This window comes from Heptranchias perlo, chromosome 25, assembly GCF_035084215.1.
Source record: "Heptranchias perlo isolate sHepPer1 chromosome 25, sHepPer1.hap1, whole genome shotgun sequence".
Taxonomy (NCBI): domain Eukaryota; kingdom Metazoa; phylum Chordata; class Chondrichthyes; order Hexanchiformes; family Hexanchidae; genus Heptranchias; species Heptranchias perlo.
The window spans coordinates 5,627,723-5,651,324 of record NC_090349.1 but is presented as its reverse complement, the minus strand read 5'-3'; the positions used below and the strand labels follow the sequence as shown (position 1 = coordinate 5,651,324).

Below are 23,602 nucleotides of genomic sequence, written 5' to 3'. Positions count from 1 at the left end.
TCAATTGTATCTTTAGAAAGGAATACTGGAATAAATCTAATCTATTAGACACAAGATAAACCACAGCTTGCAACCAATTTTGTGGCCTCTCTGAGTGACAGTGCCAATTTGTATCGAATTATGGCATTTTTTTTGGATTAACAGCAGAAGTCCTTGACTGCATATAGTGACACCACTATTCCAGGTACTAAAGGTAGCTACCCATGTGTGTACTGAACAAGATTGCCGGAGGCTGGGAAGAGAAGAAGGTAAAAGTGTGCATTTGTCCTGTAAAATGATAATCTTTGGTCCCCAACAGTGGATTGCTTTTTTTTTGCCAAATTTTCTCCTCACCTGAAGACACTGATGATTGCTGGTGTTCAGTTGCATGGGCATTGCCAGCCTTCAGGAACCTTGGCAACTGGCCAGTTTTCACGTGTGGAGCTAGGGAGGGAGTGTTGGCCAGCTGTTTTAAAGTGTGATTCTCTCTTTCTCTTTCCCCCTTCTTGCCCCAATAGGACTGGCCTTTCCCCTCTCCCCTTTGTCCTATTCTCCCCATCCCTCTTCAGGTTATTAATTGTACAGCACTTATCATGGAAAAGGAAAGAAGCAGGCAAGCAGTGTTTGAAATAGATCAAGTGGATGGTATTTGGTTTACTTCTGAGTTTTACTGAACTCCCAGAAGTTTGATATTAAAACACAAAAAATGCCAGAAACATAAATAATTAATTAACATTTCGGGTGGAGACCAGAAAATGGAAGGTGGGAGACACCCCCCTCCCCTTTCAAAGGATTGATTGAAACAAAGAGGTAAGAACATTAGATAAAGGGTGGAGAGGTATGCTCACTGTCATCCCAAAGAGGCAGCTAAGTCAATGCATTAGCATGTCCTTTCCTGTGCTGATGAAGCCACTGTATATTTCAGATGTTTGTTTCAGATTTCCAGCATTCACTTTTTTCTTATCCTATGATGTTTGAGCGTGGGTAAATAGGATGTTAATTGCGTCGAGAGTGAGGAGGCAATACATCAATTCTTTAGATTCAGATCTATTTTTTGTTTTGTTCAGTTCAGTGCAGTGTAGTGGTGGGCATTTGAAATTTTTGTACTCTTGCCACTTGAACTGTGCAGGAGAACCAGCAGTGCAATTATCGATTCTGTCCTTCCAAACCTGTGGCTGGAGAGAGCATTTTAAACTTTACAACACTGGGGTGAAGGACTGGTTGGTGCAGGTCTGTCACTGGCAGTGGTAGCTCGTGGAGCAGTTTGAAGGGATGAATTAAGAAACTCACACAAGAAGTGAATTGGCACATTAAAGTACTTTGTTTTCTGTTGACATTGCCTATACTTATGTTAAAGATGCCTTTATTGAAGTAAACAGTTATTTCGCTCCATATCCTACAGTTGGGTTTATATAAAAAATTTTCTTCCCCCACCATCCGCCCTAAGTGCTATCTGGGGACTCGTCAAGGCTTCTTCGGCAGTATCTCCCAAACCCGTGACCTGCACTACTGAGAAGGACAAGGGCAACAGGTGCAAGGGCATACTATAATCTCCAAGTTCCCCTCCAAGTCACACACCACCCTGACTTGGACATATATCGGCTGTTCCTTCATCGTTGCTGGGTCAAAATCCTCGAGCTCCTTACCTAACAGCACCGTGGGAGTACCTTCACCACACGGAGTGCAGCGGTTCAAAAAGAAGGCTCACCATCACCTTCTCAAGGGCAGCTATGGATGGATAATAAATGCTGGCTTTGCCAGTGATGCCCATTTCTCGAGAATTCATTTTAAAAACTTCCTCTGCAATACTTGATCCTAGGCAGCCGAGGTGCCCATTTCTTGAGGTTCTCCCTCTCTCTGTTGTGTATCTTAAATTTAAATAGCTAGCTGATTATAATTTTTTTTTACAGACCGGATCACTTGAATGGCCACATCAAACAGGTGCACACTGCAGAGAGGCCCTTTAAATGTCAGGTGAGTTGGTTGTTCGCCGATTATTCTGCAAAGGCCGATGCTATAATAAATGAAGGTAGCTCCCTGCCTTTCTTCGCAGTATATGCTGTATCTCTGTCAATGACACTCCCAGAGCGATTTGGCTATGGAGAACTTTGCAGAAAGCTACGTCCTGTCTTTATCTAATGTCTGCACGTGCAAGCTTTTCTACAGGAATCACTGAACAGCAATCGGAAGCAGGAACCCTGACTGACTTTAACCTCCTTAGCCCAGGGACACTAAAGTTAATTGCAGCAAGTTTACTGCAACTAATATCAGGTAACTCAGAACAGCCCAAAGATGGAACCTTCCTAGCCTCTACAGATCAGTTCCAAGCTGGGCAGGGAATTTATCAACTGAACCAAAGGGGGAAGTGATATTAACTGCGTAGTCTCTAAATGGTGGCAGTAGACCTTTCAATAGATGGTGACTATCGGGCTGGCAGAACGATTTCCTTATTGTTCATGTATTCCCACAGACCTGCGAAGCTTCCTTTGCGACCAAAGACCGCCTGCGCTCTCACTTGACATGCCACGAGGAGAAAGTCCCTTGTCAGGTGTGCGGGAAATACCTACGTGCGGCTTATATGACTGATCACGTCAAAAAGCACAATGAAGGACCAAATAACATCTGCAACATCTGTAACAAAGGTAACTTTCTAAACAAAAAGTTAAGGACAAAAGAATGGTTACTTTTAAGAAGGAAAGCCAATCCTGCTGTGAAGGGTGATGAGACTGTAGAGAAGTTGGTTCTTCTAATCTGATGTACTTTGTTGGTTTAGAGGTTTTGTATCATCATCTGCACTAAAAGGTGAAGCCAACTTAAATACATTGTGATTTACATCATGTCTTAAGCTGTGAAAGGTTCTTGATGCTAAAGTAGGAAAAGGAAGAAAACATAGATGCTTTTGTGCTTGAAAGGATGTAATTAACATTCATGCAATTAAGTCATGTGTCTAGCATGAGCCTGGACTGCTTGGGAAAAGTACGTCGCACTCAAAGTGTCACAGGTACGACATATCTGTCACACTTGAACCCAGTTTGGTTCAAAGATGCATTTGTAAATCATTGTTAACTGAATGTTGCTGATTGACTGAAATGTAGTAAAGCTACCAATACTTGAGCATCAAGCAACTACCAATGAATAACTGGCAAATAGAAGGGGAAACCAATGAAATTGCTCAAAAATATGTTCTGAAAATGTTTTTGGCTATGGTCTTTAAATGTTTTAATATATTTTGACTATGCTTTGTATACAAAAGAAAAATATTGTAAACTGACCACTGAACTTTAGTAGTCGTTCAATATTTACCATGTTACTATATTTAAGACTGAGTTTTGAGGGAAGACTGGGGAAACTTGGGCTTTTCAGCTTTGGAAGGAGGCCACTGAGAGGTGATCTTGTAGGGGTATATAAGATAGTGAATGGTATGGAAAAGGTAAATTTAGAAAATTACTTCAAGCTGAAACATGAGAATAGGACAAGAGACACCTTTTCAAACTAGTAAAAAGACAAATTTGACAGGAAATTGTTCACATTAAGAGCAACAACTCATGGCATGGACTGTAGGTAGAGCAGTGGAGACAAAACACCAAAATCATTTAAGAAGCAATTAACAATTAGATGGCCGGACGTGGGAGGGTCTTTCTGGAAGATTAAGTTGAGATTGGCCGCATGATTTTACTGGTCCATATCTATCTTGTGGAATGTTGATAAGCAAACTGAGATTTGATTGATTGACTGGGGCTTAATTTGTCTGTTTCAATCTTCATTATCTGTTCCAAAAGTTAGTTTGGTCCTAGAAATAATTTTAGTTTCACCCCTTTATCTCTAGTTTTAATTTTCTCCTCAATGTCTGTTTTCCTCCTCGTTTTAGTTGATGAAAACAACACTGGCACACGGTGCTGGATTACCAATGCACTGTGCCAATGTATCACCGCACAGATAGTGCTGTTTAGATGTAGAACTTGGTAGCTCTGCGTGTTTAAATAAAGCATTCTGAGTAAAATTGTTGTGGTCGCTCCCACACACCGTGGAACAAAAACCACATGCATATCATGTATACGGAACATTGCATGATGTGGCCTCCCTGCATGTGTTCTATAAAGTCCCAGGCTACACCAGTTTGTATTTTTCCCCAGATTAACAATTTGTTCTGCACAGGAAGAGATTGGCAGTGGTGCTTGAATCAGAAGGTCATACTTAACATTTAGCTGCAGAAGACGGCATAGTGGATTGTGCTCTGTTGTCAGAAAAGCCACCTAGCGATAGTTGAAAATGTATTCAGGATTTGTCGGTGGCTAAACACGCAACTGTTTGTCTTCTTAGACAGTCATCCAATCTCAAATTTCTGCTCAACGGCAGAGGTTCCATCAACCTGGAGGTTGAATGGTTTCTCCTTTTTGACACAAAGGTTTCCGTAGACATTAACCTCAATTCCCCGATTCCACAAGTAATTGTGAGCACCAGGGGCACAACCCTGTGTTGGCCACACAAATCATGGTTCTAAGATTTCCTGGCAGTGATCGAGGATAGGATCCCATTCCCCCTGCAAGAAAGATATCCCCTGTAAGTGGTTCATGTATTGTATCACCCTGGCTGTCAAAGGCAACAACTTTTGGATATCTCAACTTTAGTGGTATGAACAGAGTATCCTTGTTGTAGATTTAGACATATTTGATTTAGCATTCTGAATGGGCAGTCTTTGGAGCTCACAGTTGCTTATTTGGGTGAAGAAATTGTCCTCTGCTATTATGCCTTTTGTATGAAACAATTTGAAAAGTCTAGATAGTTATCCATTTCCTACAAAGTGCAAAGATCCAAAGCAATTGGTGATGAGCAACAGATAACTAATTGGGTGGTTGTGTGCCTTCTGTAGTGCTACAATCTTGTAGGATAACAGTACAGCGACCAATGAAGGTTATTTCATGGCTGCTTTCTGGGTTTATCTCATCTTCAGATTGATAGTATTTACAAGGCTGCCACAATGAGTCATCCTCATGTTTACTAAGCATCCTGAAACTGGTGTTGGGGTTCATCTGCAAGGCCTCCCCCATCCTTTCCTGACATCGCCCATCTCCACACTTGACCTTAATCCATCTGCTGCTGAAACCTTCATCCATGCCTTTTGTTATCTCTAGACTTGACTATTCCAATGCTGTCCGGACCGTCCTCCCACCTTGCACCCTCCGTACACTTGAGCTCTTCCAAAACTCTACTGCCCGTATCCTAACTCGCAAGAAGTCCCGTTTACCCATCACCCCTATGCTCGCTGACCTACATTGGCTCCCGATCCAGCAATGCCTTGATTTTAAAATTATAATCCGTGTTTTCAAATCCCTCCATTTCCTTGCCCCTCCCTATCTCTGTAATCTCCTCCAGCCCTACAACCCTCTGAGATCTCTGCGCTCCTCCAATTCTTGCCTCTTGCGCATCTCCGATATTAATCGCCCCACCATTGGAGGCCATGCCTTCAGCTGCCTAGATCTTAAGCGCTATAATTCCCTCCCTAAACCTCTCTGCCTCTCTCTTCTCCTTTAAGACTCTCTTTAAAACCTGTCTCTTTGACCAAGCTTTTGGTCACGTGTCCTAATATCTCCTTATGTGGCTCGGTGTCAAATTTTGTTTGATAATGCTCCTGTGTGTGTTATCTTACTAAGTTAAAGGTGCTATATAAATGCAAGTTGTTGTTGTTGTTGAATTGCACTACTTGAATATACTTCTCCAGTGTGTGCAGACCCTGTATCTAAATCGCACAGCATGACCAAGGCAAATTGTTAGTTAGTTAGTTAGGCGATTGGCTGCCATTTTGAAAACCCCAGGAATGAAGTGTTAAATATACAAAGCCACTTGACCCTAGCTGTATCTGTTTTCTTTACTAGTTTGGTCATTTGGCTCCAGAACTTCATGCAAAGACAAAAAAAAATAGAATATGTTGCCAAGCTTGGAGTTGAGGTCGAAGATCAGCCATGATCTTATTGAATGGCGAGGCAGGCTCGAGGGGCCGTATGGCCTATTTCTGCTCCTATTTCTTTTGTTCTTGCTGTTAATCACTGTATGGGAAAAAGTGGAACTCCTGTGCCTTCAGTTCTGTATTGCAGCCAGTAAGTGTTGTAAAGCGCTTCAATAGATCTGAATAAGATTTTTCTCTCCATATAATTAATTTTGTATATCCCAGCAGCGTTTGATGACCTCTTCTTTCCACCCCCCCCCCGCGCCCACAACCAAACTTAGTTTTTGTGAATTTTATGCTCAAGATGAGGCATGTTCTTCCTGGGGAATGAAACATTTTCTGTTAGGGGCACCCATTGTTGACTTCAAGCATTCCCAGGTCATGTATATGACTTTTAGATGCAGGGGAATGTTCCCGCTACACTACTCTAACAACGTGTTCTGGCCCCAACCTCAGAAGATTGCCCCATTTCACCAATGTGACGTTCTTTCTATTTCCCATGGCAGACGCTCTGTGACGTTGCAGTGAAATTCAAGTTGAACCGGATTGCAATTGTTGAGTGTGATTACCTTTTTATCTAACAGGATTGAATAAAACATCTATCACATAACTGCAACCAGTACACTCAAAATGGGAGCAGTAGAGGTTGTGTTCCCAGTGTGTGGTGTGTGACACTGCAGGACTCTCGGAGAGTCGGATTTTTTAGTTAATCGTACCAACGGTGACACAACTCCAGCAGAAGTCAGTATTCCCAGATACCTCTCGTTAGTGGGGAATTATTTTGCAGCACTGTGGAGACCAAGGCCAAACTATGCAGTGTGGAGTCCAGTTTAATATCGCTGTGCACTTTGTTAATACAATATTGGTTAATTGAGGCATCGCAGAGATAAGTTGAAGTGATGATTGCTGGATGTTACATAGAATTACATAGAATATAGAGCACATAAACAGGCCATTTGGCCCAATAGGTCCATGATGATGTTTATGCTCCATATGACCCTCCTCCCTCCCTACTTCACCTAACCCTATCAACATCTCTGTCTATTCCTTTCTCCCTCATGTGTTTATCTCGCTTCCCATAAATGCATCTATGCTAATTGCCTCAACTACTCCTTGTGGTAGAGAGTTCCACATTCTAACCACTCTCTGGATAAAGAAGTTTCTCCTGAATTCCCTATTGGATTTATTAGTGACTATCTTCTATTTATGGCCCTAGTTCTGGTCTCCCCTGCAAGTGGAAACATCTTCTCCAGGTCTACCCTATCAAACCCTTTCATAATCTTAAAGACCTCTATCAGGTCACCCCTCAGTCTTTTTTCTAGAGAAAAGAGCCCCAGACAGTTCAATCTTTCCTGGTAGGTATAACCTCTCAGTTCTGGTATCATCCTTGTAAATCTTTTTTGCACCATCTCCAGTGCCTCTATATCCTTTTTATAATATGGAGACCAGAACTGTTCACAGTACTTTAAGTGTGGCCTAACCAAGGTTCTATACAAGTTTAACATAACTTCTCTGATATTTTTCTATTCCCTGAGAGTATATACCTCCCTCACGCCATTAAGAATGGGAGCAGGTGACTTCGTGAGACCACAGCCAGTGTTACTGTTGGTTAATGACCAGGAGGCATGCAGGAGTGCTGAAGGCTGATTTGCCTTGGTCATGCTGTGCGATTTAGATTGAGAACTTGTTGCAGTGGATCATTCAAAACCACTGCATGGAGCTGCACTCAGCATTCAGCAACATTCATTGCCATCTGCTGGATTCTTAAAGGATCACTCATGCATAAAGCTGAGCAGTGGCCTTATTCTGAAGTGGTTGGAAAATATTACCCTGTGCCTAATCTTTTAAAAAAAGATTTGTAGTTTTTTTTTAACCTTCAAAGTTATGAGGTGTCCAGCCTCCCAATCTTTGTGTTTCCAAGGTTGGAACATGAAGCTGTGGCATTTCTTCAGTGCAGTAGCTGGTTGGACATTATACTGGGAAGCATAGTGTATATGTGCTTGGGCCTGAAACACTGAGGTGATGGTGGCCTGGCGGGGAGCCAGCTCACCAAATGGTTACTTTATTTTTTTAAAAACTTAAAGTCTTTTCAAAAAAACTTTTTCAAAAAAAAATTAGTGGGGAGCAGGCTTTTCCTGAAATAATTCTTCAGTCACTGTAAACAGAAGAAAATAAAATGTAACCCTTTCAAAGCCTAGCAGCCCACGATAATAGGCAGCTGACTGATATTTGGGCTGTTTGGGTAATACATTGACAACATCAGCTGTTTTGTTTGTGACTTGAGTTGATATTTTCTCACACATTTGATCTTTTGGGATTTATTTTGTGTGTGATGTAAGCAGATGTGCCTATTCCTTTAAATATGTTGTAATCTTTTCTTTGGAAGAACTAATTGTATTCCTGCTGTCGCCTTTGCTTAGTACTCACCAAGTATCGACACCAAGTGCGACTGGATTATTTGCAAACAGCATTAATTCATTCAAAGTTTGTGTTGCAGCGTTTGAATGAAGATGTAATTCATTTTTAAAGCTGGTCTTGATGCAAAGCCCTTCCTGTCACCATTTGTAGACTTAAAGAATACACATTCTCAACAAAGCCTTGGACAACTAATCAAAATGTGGATCACACTGCACTGATCTTGATTCATTGAGTGGCTGTGTGAAGTGGGTGCTCAGCAGTTCACTTGAGAGTAACGGGGAAGTAGCCATTAATTAAAATGTATTAATTCCCCCCCTCATTCCCATAGTTTGGTCTCCTCTTTTTCTGAAGGCACTGACTAATGCTGGGCTATGGTTCTACAAGTACTGTTGGCCTTCCAGTACCTCATTCTTATTACATGACCCCAAACAAGTTATTTCATTATGGGGAGGGCATCGCTGCTGAGGCCAATAATAGTGCTTGGCTGAGATTAGATAACCCAGCTATCAAACCTGGGGCCTTCTGGTCGTGTGGCTCAGTACCATAACATGATGCATGTACCCAGTGAGCCATTGGGGGAGCTTATTGAATTCTTGTAATTGTAGTGGGTCTGAGATTAGTGCATTCCTTTTACTACCGTCCTATTTCGGTGGAGTGCTGAACACCTGCCGTAGTGCTACAATGGCTATTTCTTGATGGGGTGGGTGCATTTACTTCACATCGTTTGGCCTATAACTGGTTACGGTCATTAGAACCATAAGTAATATGGGGTGAAAAGCAGCCCATGAAAATGTATTTTCTTTAATTGTGCATTTGAACCTGGCTTAAAAAGTAGAAAATTTAGTATGAATACTTAAAGGAAGTTTAAAAAAAATCTTCTGAAGGGATGGAGTAAGAGTCTGTGGAAAACCTTGTTCCAGAGGTAGGCATAATACAGAGGTCTTGTCTCCATTCATGATTCTCAAATTTATGCTCTGACATTAAAGGGTGCAGATTCCAATAAACCAACAGTCAGTGAGTGAGGGGAGGGGGTAGAAACCCTCACTGAGAGGTCAGGTAAACCAGTTTTCTCACAGCCTCTGTCTGTTCTGCTGTTGCGCTAATCTCAAGGAGTAAGAGAAGAATATCTCAGGTTGATTTTCTCTTTGGGACCGCATTGTCTCTCCCTTAACTTCTTTCCATCCGTCCCCTAGCTAGCTAGAAATATAAAAACAGATAGTAAGAGTTTCTACAGGTATTTAAAAGGGAAAAGAGTAAGTAAAGTGAGCTTTGGTCCTCTAGAGAGAGTCTGGGGAATTAATAATGGAGAACAAGGAAATGGCGGATGATTGATATTTTGCCTCCGTCTTCACTGTAGAGGATACAAATAACATGCCAGAAATAATTGTGAATCAAGAGGTGAAAGGGAGGGAGGAACTTAAAACATTCACAATCACCAGTGAAAGGGTTCTGAAAAAATTATTAGAACTAAAAGCTGACAAGTCCTCGGGTCCTGACGGACTTCATCCTAGGGTCTTAAAAGAAGTGGCTGCAGAGATAGCGGATGCATTGGTATTAATTTTCCAAAATTCCCTAGATTCTGGAAGGGTCCCATCAGATTGGAAAATAGCGAATGTAACTCCTCTATTCAAGAAAGGAGGGAGACAGAAAGCAGGAAACTACAGGCCAGTTAGCTTAACATCTATCATAGGGAAAATGCTAGAATCTATTATTAAGGAGGTTATAGCAGGGCACTTAGAAAATCTCATTGCAACTCAGGCAGAGTCAACACGGCTTTGTGAAAGGGAAATCGTGTTTGACTAATTTATTAGAGTTCTTTGAGGAAGTAACAAGCAACGTGGATAAAGGGGATCCTGTGGATGTGGTGTACTTGGATTTCCAGAAGGCATTTGACAAGATGCCACATCAAAGGCTACTACACAAAATAAGAGCTCATGGTATAGGGAGTAACATATTAGCATGGATAAAGGATTGGTTAGCTAACAGGTCATTTTCAGGTTAGCAAGATTTAACGAGTGGAGTACCACAGGGATCAGTGCTTGGGCCTCAACTATTTACAATCTATATCAATGACTTGGATGAAGGGACCGAATGTATGGTTGCTAAATTTGCTGATGACACAAAGGTAGGAAGGAAAGTAAGTTGTGAAGAGGACATCAGGAGTCTGCAAAGAGATATAGATAGGTTAAGTGAGTGGGCAAAAATTTGGCAGATGGAGTACAATGTGGGAAAATGTGAACTTGTCCACTTTGGCAGGAGGAATAGAAAAGCAGTATATTATTTAAATGGAGAGAGATTACAGAACTCTGAGGTACAGAGGGATCTGGGTGTCCTAGTACATGAATCACAAAAAGTTAGTATGCAGGTACAGCAGATGGTTAGGAAGGCAAATGGAATGCATTTATTGCAAGAGGAATGGAATATAAAAGTAGAGATGTTTTGCTACAGTTGTACAGGGCATTGGTGAGACCGCATCTAGAATACTGTATGTAGTTTTGGTCTCTTTATTTAAGAAAGGACATAATTGCTTTAGAAGCGGTTCAGAGAAGGTTCACTCGACTGATTCCTGGGATGAGGGGGTTATCTTATGAGGAAAGGTTGGACAAGCTGGGCTTGTATACATTAGAGTTCAGAAGAATGAGAGGTGATCTTATTGAAACATATAAGATTCTGAGAGGACTAGAAGGGGTAGATGCTGAGAGGATGTTTTGCCTTGTGGGAGAGACTAGAACTAGGGGCCACAGTTTAAAAATAAGGGGTCTCCCATTTAAGACGGAGATGAGGAGAAATATTTTCTCTCAGAGGGTCGTGAGTCTGTGGAACTCCCTTCCCCAGAGAGCAGTGGAGGCAGGGTCATTGAATATTTTTAAGGCTGAGTTAGATAGATTCCTGATTAACAAGGGAGTCAAAGGTTATAGTAGGTAGACTGGAAAATAGGTTGAGGTCATAATCAGATCAGCCATGATCTTATGAAATGGCAGAGCAGGCTCAAGGGGCCTACTCCTGCTCTTAATTCGTATGTTCGTATGTACTCCAGCTGATGGGTAGAAACCAGCCACTCCAGGCTGGTCATGTGTAGTTTTCCCCCTCCGTAGCCTGAGGGAGGGGAGTGTTGAAGTGAATTGTGGCCCCTGTTACCATCCTGCCTAATCCTGATAGTGCAGAGTTAGCCAATCTCAAACGGTCTGGTCTGCAGCAAAGGAGATGTGTGTTTTGATTATTATTTTAGTTGATTACACAGTCACACTCCCTCAGTAATGAGAGTTGCTCTCTCTCAGGCTGTGAGATCCGCAGATATTGTGGATTATGATCATTCAACAAACCTTTTTTTTGAATCCTTTCCGTTCTCCCCCTCCTGGTGGCTGATTGTTCAGCCAGCATTGTATTTTTTATTCAGCAATTCATTTTCTGTTAATAGCTGCCGACTGTTTTTGGAAGGCCTAACTGTTCTAGAAAATCAGTCACTACAGGATTTTCCCTTTGAAAAGGATCCTTTCTTACTATTACTATTTAAAAATGTGTTTATTAGCTCTGCACTGCAACTGCAGGGGTTCCTGAGCACATTGTTCCACATCAGCAATTATGCACCTCATTTTATTTCATTACTTTATCCTTATTTCTTTCATTTTAGCCCTTGCATCTTCACTGCTGCTTTCAGTCAGAAGTGCAGAGCAGTCCAATTTGCGGAGATCTCAACAGATGATTCTCTGAGCTGATCTGCCTTCAGGCGTGTTTGACTAGTGAATGCTAGGATGGGATCTGTTCCACCACAGCATTCCCACTCTTCCGCCAGGTGGTGCAGTGTAACCTGACTGAGGCTGAAAGATTTGTCTGCCACAGTGCCAATCCTATTTGAAACTCTGAGTTGAGAGTCATGGTTCTCAATCAAAAGTCCAACCCTGTACCATTGTAACTATTTAGCTGCTTCTTTATGTTCTGTATGTCACCACACACTGAGAGGTCAGGTAAACCAGTCTTCTCACAGCCTCTGTTCTGCTGTTGTGCTAATCTCAGGGAGTAAGAGAAGAATGCCTCAGGTTGATTTTCTCTTGGGACTGCATTGTCTCTCCCTTAACTTCTTTCCATCCGTCCTCTACTCCAGCTGATAGCTCAGCTAAAATTGGAAACTGTGTATATCAACCATCTTGTCGATATCAACCATCCTGGTTTCCATGCAATGCTCCCTCTAGTTAAGTATTCAAAAAAATTATAAAACTCATCTAAGATTAGAGTAATGGGAAGCCCTGCGTCTCAGAGCTTAAGACTGAAAGCAAACTGTTGTCGGCATACGTTATCCTTTTGGCAAAATATTTTTACGTAGAATGGTGAAAACCACCCACCCTAAAATTAGTGCTTTTCTTATTTGCTCCTCTTTTCTCCACTCAATCAGATACAAAACCTTCCTAGGTTAAAAGGATGGGCTGAAGACCTAATCCAAAGCTTCTTCCAGTGCCACAGGTGCTGACTTATGTGCAACATTAGAGGAGCAGGAAAACTTACCCTAATCTCTTATCTGCTCTGCTCTGGCATTGCTTTTAAGAGAAATAAGTGTAGGGGAACATCTAGGCAATAGCGATGATAACATAATAAGGTTTAAAATAAGTAAGACAAAAACCAAAGTAATAGATTGGAAAAAGCTAATTTTGAGGGGATGAGAATGGAACTAGGGGAGGTAAAGTGGAAAAAATTTTGACAGACGAAGAGATGGAACAGTAGTGGGAAATATTTAAAATGGTGATCAATAGAGTTCAGGAGAAATATATTCCTCTAAAAAACATGAACAAGCCAATAATGAAATACCATGGATGAATAAAGAGATAAGGATGAAATTGAAACTAAAGAAAAAAGCATACTCTAAGTATATAGACAATAAAGGAGAGGATGACAAAAAGGAATGCAAAGAGGTTAGGTAAGAAGTCAAAAAAAATTAGGAAAGCAAAGAGGAACTACAAAATTAAATTATCAAGGAATATAAAAAGAAATAGTAAAGTATTCTACAGGCACATAAATAACAAAAGAAAAATCAGAATAGGGATAGGGCCACTAAGGGATGCACAAGATAAACTCATAGTAATGACAGTGAAATGGTAGAATATTAATAGTTACTTTGCCTCAGTGTTTACCAGGGAGACTAACAAGGTGGGCATGACACTAGAAGAAGAGATCAAAAAAGACATAAAAACATTTAAGATAGAAAGAGGGGAGATAACTGATAAACTAATCAAACTTAGAGAGGATAAAACCCCAGGTCCGGATGGATTGCATCTGTGAATATTAAAAGAAGTTAGGGAGGAGATAGCAGAGGCACTATTATGTATATATAAAAATTCATTCGATAAAGGAATAGTGCCAGAGGACTGGCGGACAGCGAATGTGATCCCTATATTTAAAAAGGGAGCTAGAACAAGTCCAGGGAACTATAGACCAATTAGCTTAACATCAGTGGTAGGAAAGATAATGGAATCCTTACTCAAAGATGTAATAGAAAAACATCTAGAAACCAAAAATATAATAAAGAATAGTCAGCACAGATTTCAAAAGGGAAAGTCATGCTTGACCAACCTTATTGAATTCTTTGCAGAAGTAACAGAAAGAGTAGACAAGGGTAATGTAGTAGTTGGAACTATATTTGGATTTTCAAAAGGCCTTCGATAAGGTACCGCATTGTAGGCTCGTGACTAAGGTCAGAGCATGTGGAGTCAGGGGACAGGTGGCACAATGGATAGCAAGTTGGCTACAGAATAGAGAACAGAGTAAAGGGGTTAAGGGTATCTACTCAGACTGGCAAAAGGTGGGAAGTGGTGTTCCACAGGGATCACTGCTCAGACCACAGTTGTTCACAATTTACATTAATGATTTGGATTCGGAAATCAGATGTACAATTTCAAAATTTGTGGATGACACCAAATTGGAGGGTGTAGTTAATAAAAAGGAAGAATGTGTCAAAATGCAAGAGGACATTAATAAACTTGCAGAATGGGTGTATAATTGGCAAATGAATTTCAATATAGATAATTGTGAGGTGGTGTATTTTGTTAGGAAGAATAAGGAGGTCATATACTGCTTGGATAATAAGAGTCTAAATGGGGTAAAGAAGCAAAGGGATTGAGGGGTACAGATACTAATTACTAAGGCCATAAAAAAGGCAAATCAAGCACTAGGGTTCATTTCTAGAGGATTAGAATTGAAAAGCAGAGAAGTTATGTTAAACTTGTATTGAACCTTGGTTAGACCACACTTGGAGTACTGTGCACAATTCTGATCTCCATATTATAGGAAGGATATAGATGCATTGGAGAGGGTGCAAGAAAGATTCACAAGGATGATACCAGAACTGAGAGGATATACTTAATCAGGAAAGGCTGGGACTCTTTTCTCTAGAAAAGAGAAGACTGAGGAGTGACCTAATAGAGGTCTTTGAGATAATGAAAGAGTTTGATAGGGTAGTCATAGAGAAAATGTTTCCACTTGTGGGGGAGTCCAAAGTTGGAGCTCATAAATATAAAATAGTCGCTAATAAATCCAATAAGGATCAGGAAATACTTCATTACCCAAAGAGTGGTAAGAATGTGGAACGTGATACCACAAGGTGTAGATGAGGCAAATAGCATAGATGCATTTAAGGGGAAACTAGATAAGCACATGAGGGAGAAAGGAATAGAAGGGTATGCTGATAGGGTTAGATGAGGTAGGGAGAGAGGAGGCTCGTGTGGAATATAAATGCCGGCATAGACCAGTTGAGCTGAATGGACTGTTTCTGTGCTGTAGTTTTGATGTAAGTCGATGTAAAATTGAGACCAAAGGGATATTTTGTTTCCACAAAGCAAACTCTTGTAAAGGGGAGTCTGTGTGGTTTCATGTTTATGTAGCCTGTCAAATTGATATGAGCAGTGTATGTCAGGGTACAGCATACATACAGCAAAGCACTTGTGAGTTTGGAGTGTGTTTTGAATCCAGAGAGAACAATGACAGGAATAGGTGGTAGAGCACCACCCTCTTCCCAGGGGAGGGAGTGACTGATGTTAAGTCACACTGGAGGAAGCTTCATCGGTTCTTGGAGGGGCTGTAAGATGGGGCACTATACTGCAATTGGAAAATCCAAAGCCGGTGACATTCCTGTGCTCCGAGAGAACACCTTGATGGCTGGTCACAGCATGGTATTTGATGGATTGGAGACGTCTATAGCTCACGGTATCCAGTGTTGTCATGAGAATTTCAGTGCATTGTAACAGTGGGTGTGTGAAATATTCATGCTACGTCCACTTCAGCCATGAAAAGCACCAGCAGTACAATTATACGCTCTGCCCTTCCAAACTTGAGTTGAGTCTGGAATGAGTATTTGGAGCTGTAAAACCCTGGGATGAAGTACTGATGGGTGCAGGAGGCAGTACTGGGAACAGCTGGAGGGCATGAATGACACAAAGTGAATCACACAGCATTAAAGTGTAATGGTTTAAATATGTTTTTTTCCTATATAATGTCCTGGTACCAATATGCTAAATAAACCTAGCGACAACATTGCTGCCTTTCTCTCCAAGCTGAAGGAGACTGCCTGACGACAAGCGTCCCGTATATGGGGAGAAAATGACTGGGGAGAGCTACTGAGAAGAAAATGTATTAAACAAAAAGCAGCCCCTTCAGAAAAGAAATGGAGATAGGACTGCTGGAATTTTTTAACCGTAGATGTTCAAAAGGCTGGAAGGGTTGGGGTTTCATCTGATGGAGTGACAGAATCTCTTCTGTCTTTTTCCTCAGGTTTTTCAACTGCTTCCTACCTAAGGGTCCATATTAAAACCCATCATGGTGTCCCTCTTCCCAACTCGCACACTTCTGATCCTTGTGACAGGCGGTGCAAGCCCCAGCCTCAGATCATGATTCACAAGCAAACGCAGAGCGGGGAGATGGCTTTTCACTTTGACAGAACACGCTCGTTACAAGGCAAGCCAACTGCCATCATTCTTTGTATTGTGTGAGTGGGCTGAACCATGCAGAAGTGGTCATTGTGTGACACGAATCCTATTGTAAATCTATACTGGTACCTGCTAAGGAATAACATTGTTTGCCAAGGGGGTGATGTTATCAGTGGTTAAATTAGTAACTGTGCAAGTTCTTCTCTGCGAAGTGGCAGGGCCCTCATCAGGTTGACTTAGCCAACCCCAACTAGTCTGTCTGGAGGAGCTTTGTTGAGTGAGGTTCAATCTCTTCTCCATAAAGAGAGGAAGGGAAAGTTGGAGAGGATGACTCAAAAATTGTGCCACTTGTGGGAAGAGGGAAAGGGGGAACATTGGCAACAAAATCCTAACGTGAGTGCAGTGATTGACAATGGAATCTATGCTGAAGTTATTGCCTACCTCGCCAATCAAATGGCAAAGATACCCTTGTAGTCTAGTCTAGGGTAGTGCTAATGGACACATTTATTCAAAGGAAATGTTCGCAGGACTGGGCTTAATGGGGGCAGTTGGGCAAATGGTGTGATTTCTCTAATGTTATCCCATTCGGAGGTTTCTATACTATCCTACTTGTATCTTCCTTACTATAGTGGCCATTCTGCAGGGGCCAGGTATAGGTTACCAGCTCCTCTGCAGATTCTGAGGTCTGCAGCTTCATCTCAATTTTTCTCTTTTCCTCCCTCAGTTTTCTCCCCTCCCCTTATGTAGGTGCTGACCCAGAGGTATGGTTTCACAGGCCTTGTATCTTGCCAAAGTGGCCATTTTCCAAGTGTGTTCACAGATATTCTACCACGACTGCAGCCCTGACCTTGGTGTCCTTTGCCATCCAGACATGTGCACTTTCTAGCAGGGGTCACTGGATAACGATCTGAGACAGGAACCCTGACTGACCTCCCCTGCGTAGCGGTGCAGGGGCCAATTGTAGCTCCCCTCCTGCCATCCCAACAGAGATCAGTTAACGGAACAAATATGCCATCAAAGCTGAGACATAAGAACATAAGAAATAGGAGCAGAAGTAGGCCACACGGCCCCTCGAGCCTGCTCCGCCATTCAATCAGATCATGGCTGATCTTTAACCTCAACTCCACTTACCCGCCCGATCCCCAGATTAGTTTGCTTAGTGCTACACCAAGCAGTGCCTTTACCCATTGACTATCTGGGGAGCTGCTATGCACTGTTAATGGGAAAAATTGGGCCCCTGCAACATTCAGCTGCCCTCCCCTCAACACAGCACAGTCACAGTATGCGTCTCCCACTAAAAATCAAGTATAATGTTACTTCTCCCCGGAGCGTCAAAGAAGCTATGAGAAGCCGGTTCTCTCCTCGTTCTAGATAGAAATGGTTTGTTGCATTCCCCTGACACTGAAAGCACTCTTCACTGCACCAGTCAGGTCCCTGCTAACTTTGGATTTGAGCTTTTTAGTGGTGACCACCTCACACTCACTTCTCACTGGCGCCAGCCTGTGCACTAACTTGCTGCATGACGGGGGACGCATGCTCACACACTGATCTCCTACACAACAGCTTCCTGATCTTTACTAGGAAATGGGATGAAGAAGAAGGGGAGATTTAAAGTGTTTTGTCCAGTGGGGGGTGGGGGGGGAAGTATCACTTTGTGCCCCTCCTAGAGGCCAGTTATGGAGAGGTATTGGCAGAGGTCCAGCAATGTTAACTGCCCTTTGTGACAAGGGGATGATAGATTGCAGAGGGGAGAGCTAAAAGGGAAGGACAACTGACTAAAATGAGGTTTAGTTGAAGAGATGGGAGTTGAAATCGCCCTGTGTGATGACATGTTTGTATGAAATTCCTTCGGTGATATCCTGCGCTGGATTGCTTTAAATGGGTTAATCGTCAACAAAGTAGGGGACGGAAGGATTTTCTGAGAATGTGCTAACTTATTCACTGAGTATCACAGGGTGCAAATTCAACCCAGTAATTTTAGATAAAATATAGTTTTTTTTTTAGCGTTCAGTTTTGGAAAGAAAGCAACAAGCTTTGAGATTTGGTTAAAAAAATGCTAAATTGTAAAAATCAAAATTTTAGTGATGCTGAATAAATGCTTTTTCCACATGTCTGTCATTCAGACCAAAATTGAGTTGTCCCAAATATTTCATCAACTGGAAGCAAAAAAGTGATGTTGCTCGACTTCTGGTCACCAGTGATCATGAATGTCACCAATGCTTCGAGAAAGAACTATCTAAAAATTAAACTACTTGCAACTCGTAAAAATTGTCCAGCTCATGGTAACTGGTGTATCCTGACAAGCCTTGATGGGTTATTTTTGCTCATCCCACTCCTCCTTGTGTTCTGCTTTAACCCGTTCACACTCACACGCCACTTTTTTAAATTGTATTGCTTCAGGTTGAACCTGAAAGATGATCACTATTAAAACCCTTGATGTGATTCCCTCACAGGCTTCCCACAGTATGCAGTATACTGTTGGTACTAGACCTTCAGCAGCACATTATACTTAATGTGCGTATTTTGTTGGAGACACCGTACAAGACATCATCAGAGTAGATTTCCTTCCAGTAAAATCGAATCGAAGTATTTTTTAAAAGATATCCATTCACAACTGTTAATGCCTTGTTTTGTTCACGTTTCCTTTTTTGGTTATGCAGCTATTTTTATTTTTAATTGCTTTAATTTTGCCACATGTCTTTCTCCGGTTGAGAAAGCAGATAGCAAAACTGCTGCCAGGGCTCTGGGACCAGCTATATTGATCTCTGTTGTCTCTTCCAGCCTTGCAGATTCCTATATTGCTCTGTTAATGGCACTGTGTAGGTGTGTATGTGTGGCGCCAGTCAGCTTGATCTTGAATTCTCTCTCGCGCTCTCTCTCCCTGTGGTCTCTCCCTTGCATCTTATGCTGGGAGCCCGACTGAAACTGGAAACTTCCTGTGCCAAATTGTGCACACTATCACTGTGCCATCACTATAACTTTTTGGGATGGGGGGGTGGGGACGAAGGATGAGAATAGGAAGTTTCTTTTCTGCGACTGTACTTGTATATGAGCAGGTGCTGCACAATTATTCTGGGAAGTTCCCATTGTTTCTGACCCTTCAACCAAATTCAAATGTTGCAGCTCTTCCAAAACACTTCTGTTGGTTTTAAGTGTTTGTTAATAAATTTGATGCACAAACTGTAAATCAATTAAAAGTGCTTAGATTGGAAAATATATTTTGAGAAATGAAGCATGCTTTAAGTCCGTAGACATGTTGTAACATTGGGGTGGGTGGGGGGATGCCGTTGGAAAGATGAGTGCCTGATTTGTTTTGGATTTCCTGCCATGACAAACTGTGTTTAACATTTTTTCCTGTGTTTCTGCAGATGGTGAGATGGACGGGCTGAAGTGCCAGCATCAAGACTCGCAGGACAACTCCGACTCCTTTGGAGATCTCTCGGACATCAGTGACCTTAAGTCTCCTTTGAAACACGACCAGGACGAATCCTTTCAGTGTGACCTCAACAACGGAAAAATTAAAATCGAGGCCAGCACCGAGCAGTACACGGAACCGAAGAAATACACCTGCCCAGACTGCGGCTCAGTGTTTAAATCCAAGTCCTACCTGAACAAGCATATGCTAAAGGTCCACGTCAAGCCCACCGGGGGTCCGCTGGCTGACTTGCCCACTGGCCTAAGCTCGCCCTTTTCACCCCAGCAGAACATGTCCCTCTTGGAGTCGTTTGGATTTCAGATTGTGCAGAATGCGTTCGGCTCCTCTTTGGCAGATCCCGATCCTGATCCTGATCCGGGTCCAGAGCCTGGACCCGAGCAGAGCTGCGAGGACCCTGCTGAGCAGAAGTGAGGCCTCGTCAAGGAGCAGCTCCTCAAAGTACAAAAGATGTGAATGGCAGTGCTTGGAATGTCCAAATTTTTTTTTAAAAAGACATTCTTAAAAAAACAGTGGGGAGGGAGGGATAAAAAGCTGAGGGTAACTTGTTCTGTGGGAGATGTAGTCTGCACCACCCCGGCCATCAGACGTAGTGTACTCCAGGACATTGCCTTGGATACATAACAGTTCTTTGCCCTTTCACAGTAGGTATCAGTTGCCCCAAAAGTTGGATGCAGCAGGTGTATTTGTACCACATACAGTATGTGAATAGGGGGCTATCTCCAGCAGCTGAATATTTTCAATGGACTGCTTTTAATCAAATGGTTGCGTCATGTGTCCTTATGACAAACACGCTCCCATGCCAGCTAACAAGCATCTGCCCAATGAAATTTGCTCAAAATGAACAATATGTATTTTTAACAAATGCTAAAAGTATACAGTAAGTGTTTTTTTAATTAAAAAAGCGCGCTATGGAATTAATTAGACTCAAATGTTAAGATCAGTTTAGTACCAAATATATTGATTTTTAAAAAAAATTTGTAACTCCCAAGCCCACAAGGAACACCCCTTGCACAAGCTATTGATTCTTGTTGGGTGCCCTCTTTACAGTGGCTTAGATACACAACAAAAGGAATTGTTTTGAGTGTTCTTGTGGATAGAGAGTGGATGTTAATGAGTCACCCATGGGCTAGCCTGGATGACAAGAGACAGTCCATTACAGTTCCTTCTTAAAAAGGGAACTCCCAAGCTCCAAACATCTCGGGGAAGATTTCTGCTGATCGCTATACGTGTAGGAACGTCACAAATGTGTTAGTGCTGATTTCCGCTGTTTGGTATTTGTAGCTAAATTGTTTTAAAAAAAGATGTTTACATGGTTTCAGCAGAGGAAATATTTGTAAACATATCTACGAGCACATTAACACAGTGATAAGACAAAATCCGACTGACTTCGATTTAACCTACAGAGCACGCTGTCAAGTTCCAAAGTGAATGCTACTTGCGGTCATTAACTGCCGGTGGAGAAAGAATCTGCAGCCTTTTACCAGCATGGCACTGTGAATTGAGGCCCAGATTTTCTGGAAATCTGAGTCCTTTTTAAGCTTGTGTGCTTTTTTCACTGAAGTGCAAGTTAGCTCTCTAACTCATAAAAGCTCTTCCGTCTAAACCTGTTTTTAATGAAACCCAAGTTTAAACTACTAAAGGCCCCATTCTTGTATTGTTTTCCTGTGCATGTTAACCACTATTGTGATCTCTTTTGACACCAGACGCTAGCTAGCTGCTAGTCACCTCTTCAGAGCAGTGAATGACTGCACACTTCAGTAGGATGAAAACATCCCCGTGGAAACTTTATATTAAGTAGATGAACTGGTAAAAAGGAATCTGTGATGGGAGCTAGAGATTAGCAAAGTGTTTTGTGTCCAGGTTATGTGAAGCTTGAGGTTTTCCTTTAAAGGCTTCAAGATATAAGGAATTAAAATGCACAAGATGATCAACATGGGTGGGGGGAAAAGGCCTTTGAATGAGAGACAAGTCTTCGGAGTCCAAAGGGACAAGTGCACCAGATCTTCAGTTATTTGATGACCGTAAGGCAAATGGGGTCCCTGGAGTTTATTGACCTTTATTTATTGACTAGCAACGGAATTGAAGTTGGGCTGTGCGATGTTAATAACACGGCAATGTGATCCTTTGTCTAGTATTAACGCCTTTGATAAAACAGAGGGGGGAAAGAGCTTCTTACAATTGACGCCTCTGTTCCAAATACCATACATCGCGATTTCAACCTCTGTTGTGCATTTTTTAAAAAAGGTGTTCATACTGTAAAATTGGAGTATGAGCGTAGCAGAGGATAAAAGAAAGGTGAAGTGTAAAGGAATGAGCATTACTTAGCAGCAGGACAAATTTGGTGTTTATTTGGCTAATGTGCGACAGTAGAATGATGGAAAATGCCAGTTAACATTACAAGTCCTCACATCAGTGTAGTTAATTTTATTTTCGTCCACTTTGGTGCTATTGGGGAGGAGGAAATCAAAGATGTTATAAAGTCATACATTGCTTCAGGTCGCAGTTTCAACCTCTTCCCAACTGTGGTACGACCTCGGCAGGTTTTCGCTGGACTATGGGGCGGATATCTTGTTTAATTTTCTAACTTTGTTTCAGGAAGGTTCCACTCTGGGAACAGACTAAGTGCAAGTCTCACTTTGAAAGGAAACTGGAAACAGAATTTTCTGGGTGTGGTGCAGTTCTTAATATCCAGACTATGAGTGGTCATTTTGAGGTGTGGAGCTGCCTGTCAGTTGTACTTGATTTGGGCCCTGCGTGTCTGTTCCTGGCAGGGTCGGAGGTGGCCATGTCAAGTATTCTCTGTTTGGGGGAAGTAGGAGGGTGCGGACAGCTGGCCTTGTTTGAATGGTGTTTCCTACTGGCCGATTGTGCAGGCTCGTTGCTGACAGTTGCTGAAAAGGCCATGGTACCTGAAACGAAGAGGAACCATGGTGGCAGATCAGCCTGAGAAGGCTGGGGGTGGGGGGGAAATACATGTTTAAAAAAACACTTTGTTTACAAAATCTATAATCTCAGAATAAACGTAAGCTGCCTTTCTGTCACCAGAACCAGCGTCCAAAACTGGTCAAGTGGTGGGGTCAGAGAGATGCTTGATGTGCCTATTGAGCTTTGATGCAGAAGACCACAAGTATTTTTAAAGGATCCAGGCCCCAGTATAATCCCCCATCCGAAAGCAGGGACGGCTGAATCTGGTTCTTACCCTTTTCGTTAGTTTCTGTAATTTATTTGGATGAGGTGAAAGTTTTGTTGGTAATCTCCCATTTAAAATAATATTTTGGATACTTTAGGGACATGTGATTATTTATGTTGTTTTGTCTTTTTTAATATATATATTTATATATTTGGTGAGGTTTTGTACTGGGGAATAGAACACTTTTCTACTTTGGTGACTCATGAGCTTGGAGCACTCCCAGGTCAGGTCTGGCACAGGCCAAGTGTTGCCGCAACGTGTTTCAAGTCCAACCTTTTCTATTTTCCTTATCGGCTTCTCTTGAGTGGAGCTGTTAACTCTTGGTGACTCAGAGGCACCTCATAGGAACTGGTTGGAGATCATCCCAAATTCCTTTTCATTTAACAGCTTCATATGTTGCAGAGAGAGGAGTCTTTCATCGCACCTGTCGGACTGTATTAAAGCCAGGTCTCAGAGGTGAAAGGACAGTGTGTGCCCTACTGACTCACCCATTCCCTCCCCTCCCCCCGCGTTGTTTAAAAGTCCTGAAGTTTATATGTTTATCGTCAGTCATCCTTCATTTGTCAATGAATGAAAAATATACTGAGATCCTACTCAACCCAGAAATAGTTTCCCAATAAATGTCATGTTTAGGTTAAGCTTTCTATAGCCTGATTACATTTCGGAGGCTAATTTATTGTATTTGTACTTCATCCCATTTATTTCTTAGAGTCATACAGCACAGA

At 42.0% G+C, this 23,602-nt stretch overlaps 1 protein-coding gene across 2 annotated transcripts in view; it reads left to right on the top strand.

Moving 5' to 3' along the window:
* Window positions 1–21,002, top strand: part of patz1 (POZ/BTB and AT hook containing zinc finger 1) — a 57,114-nt gene extending 36,112 nt beyond the window's left edge. Inside the window, exons 2-5 of one of the 2 annotated variants that reach the window (XM_068005496.1) lie at window positions 1,890–1,953; window positions 2,450–2,621; window positions 16,097–16,279; window positions 19,620–21,002. In XM_068005496.1, the coding sequence (XP_067861597.1) occupies window positions 1,890–1,953; window positions 2,450–2,621; window positions 16,097–16,279; window positions 19,620–20,098 (898 nt within the window). In that variant the 3' untranslated portion in view covers window positions 20,099–21,002. The remainder of the gene's footprint in view (window positions 1–1,889; window positions 1,954–2,449; window positions 2,622–16,096; window positions 16,280–19,619) is intronic. The other variant, XM_068005497.1, reaches the window with a different exon arrangement.
* The last annotated feature ends 2,600 nt before the right edge of the window (window positions 21,003–23,602 follow it).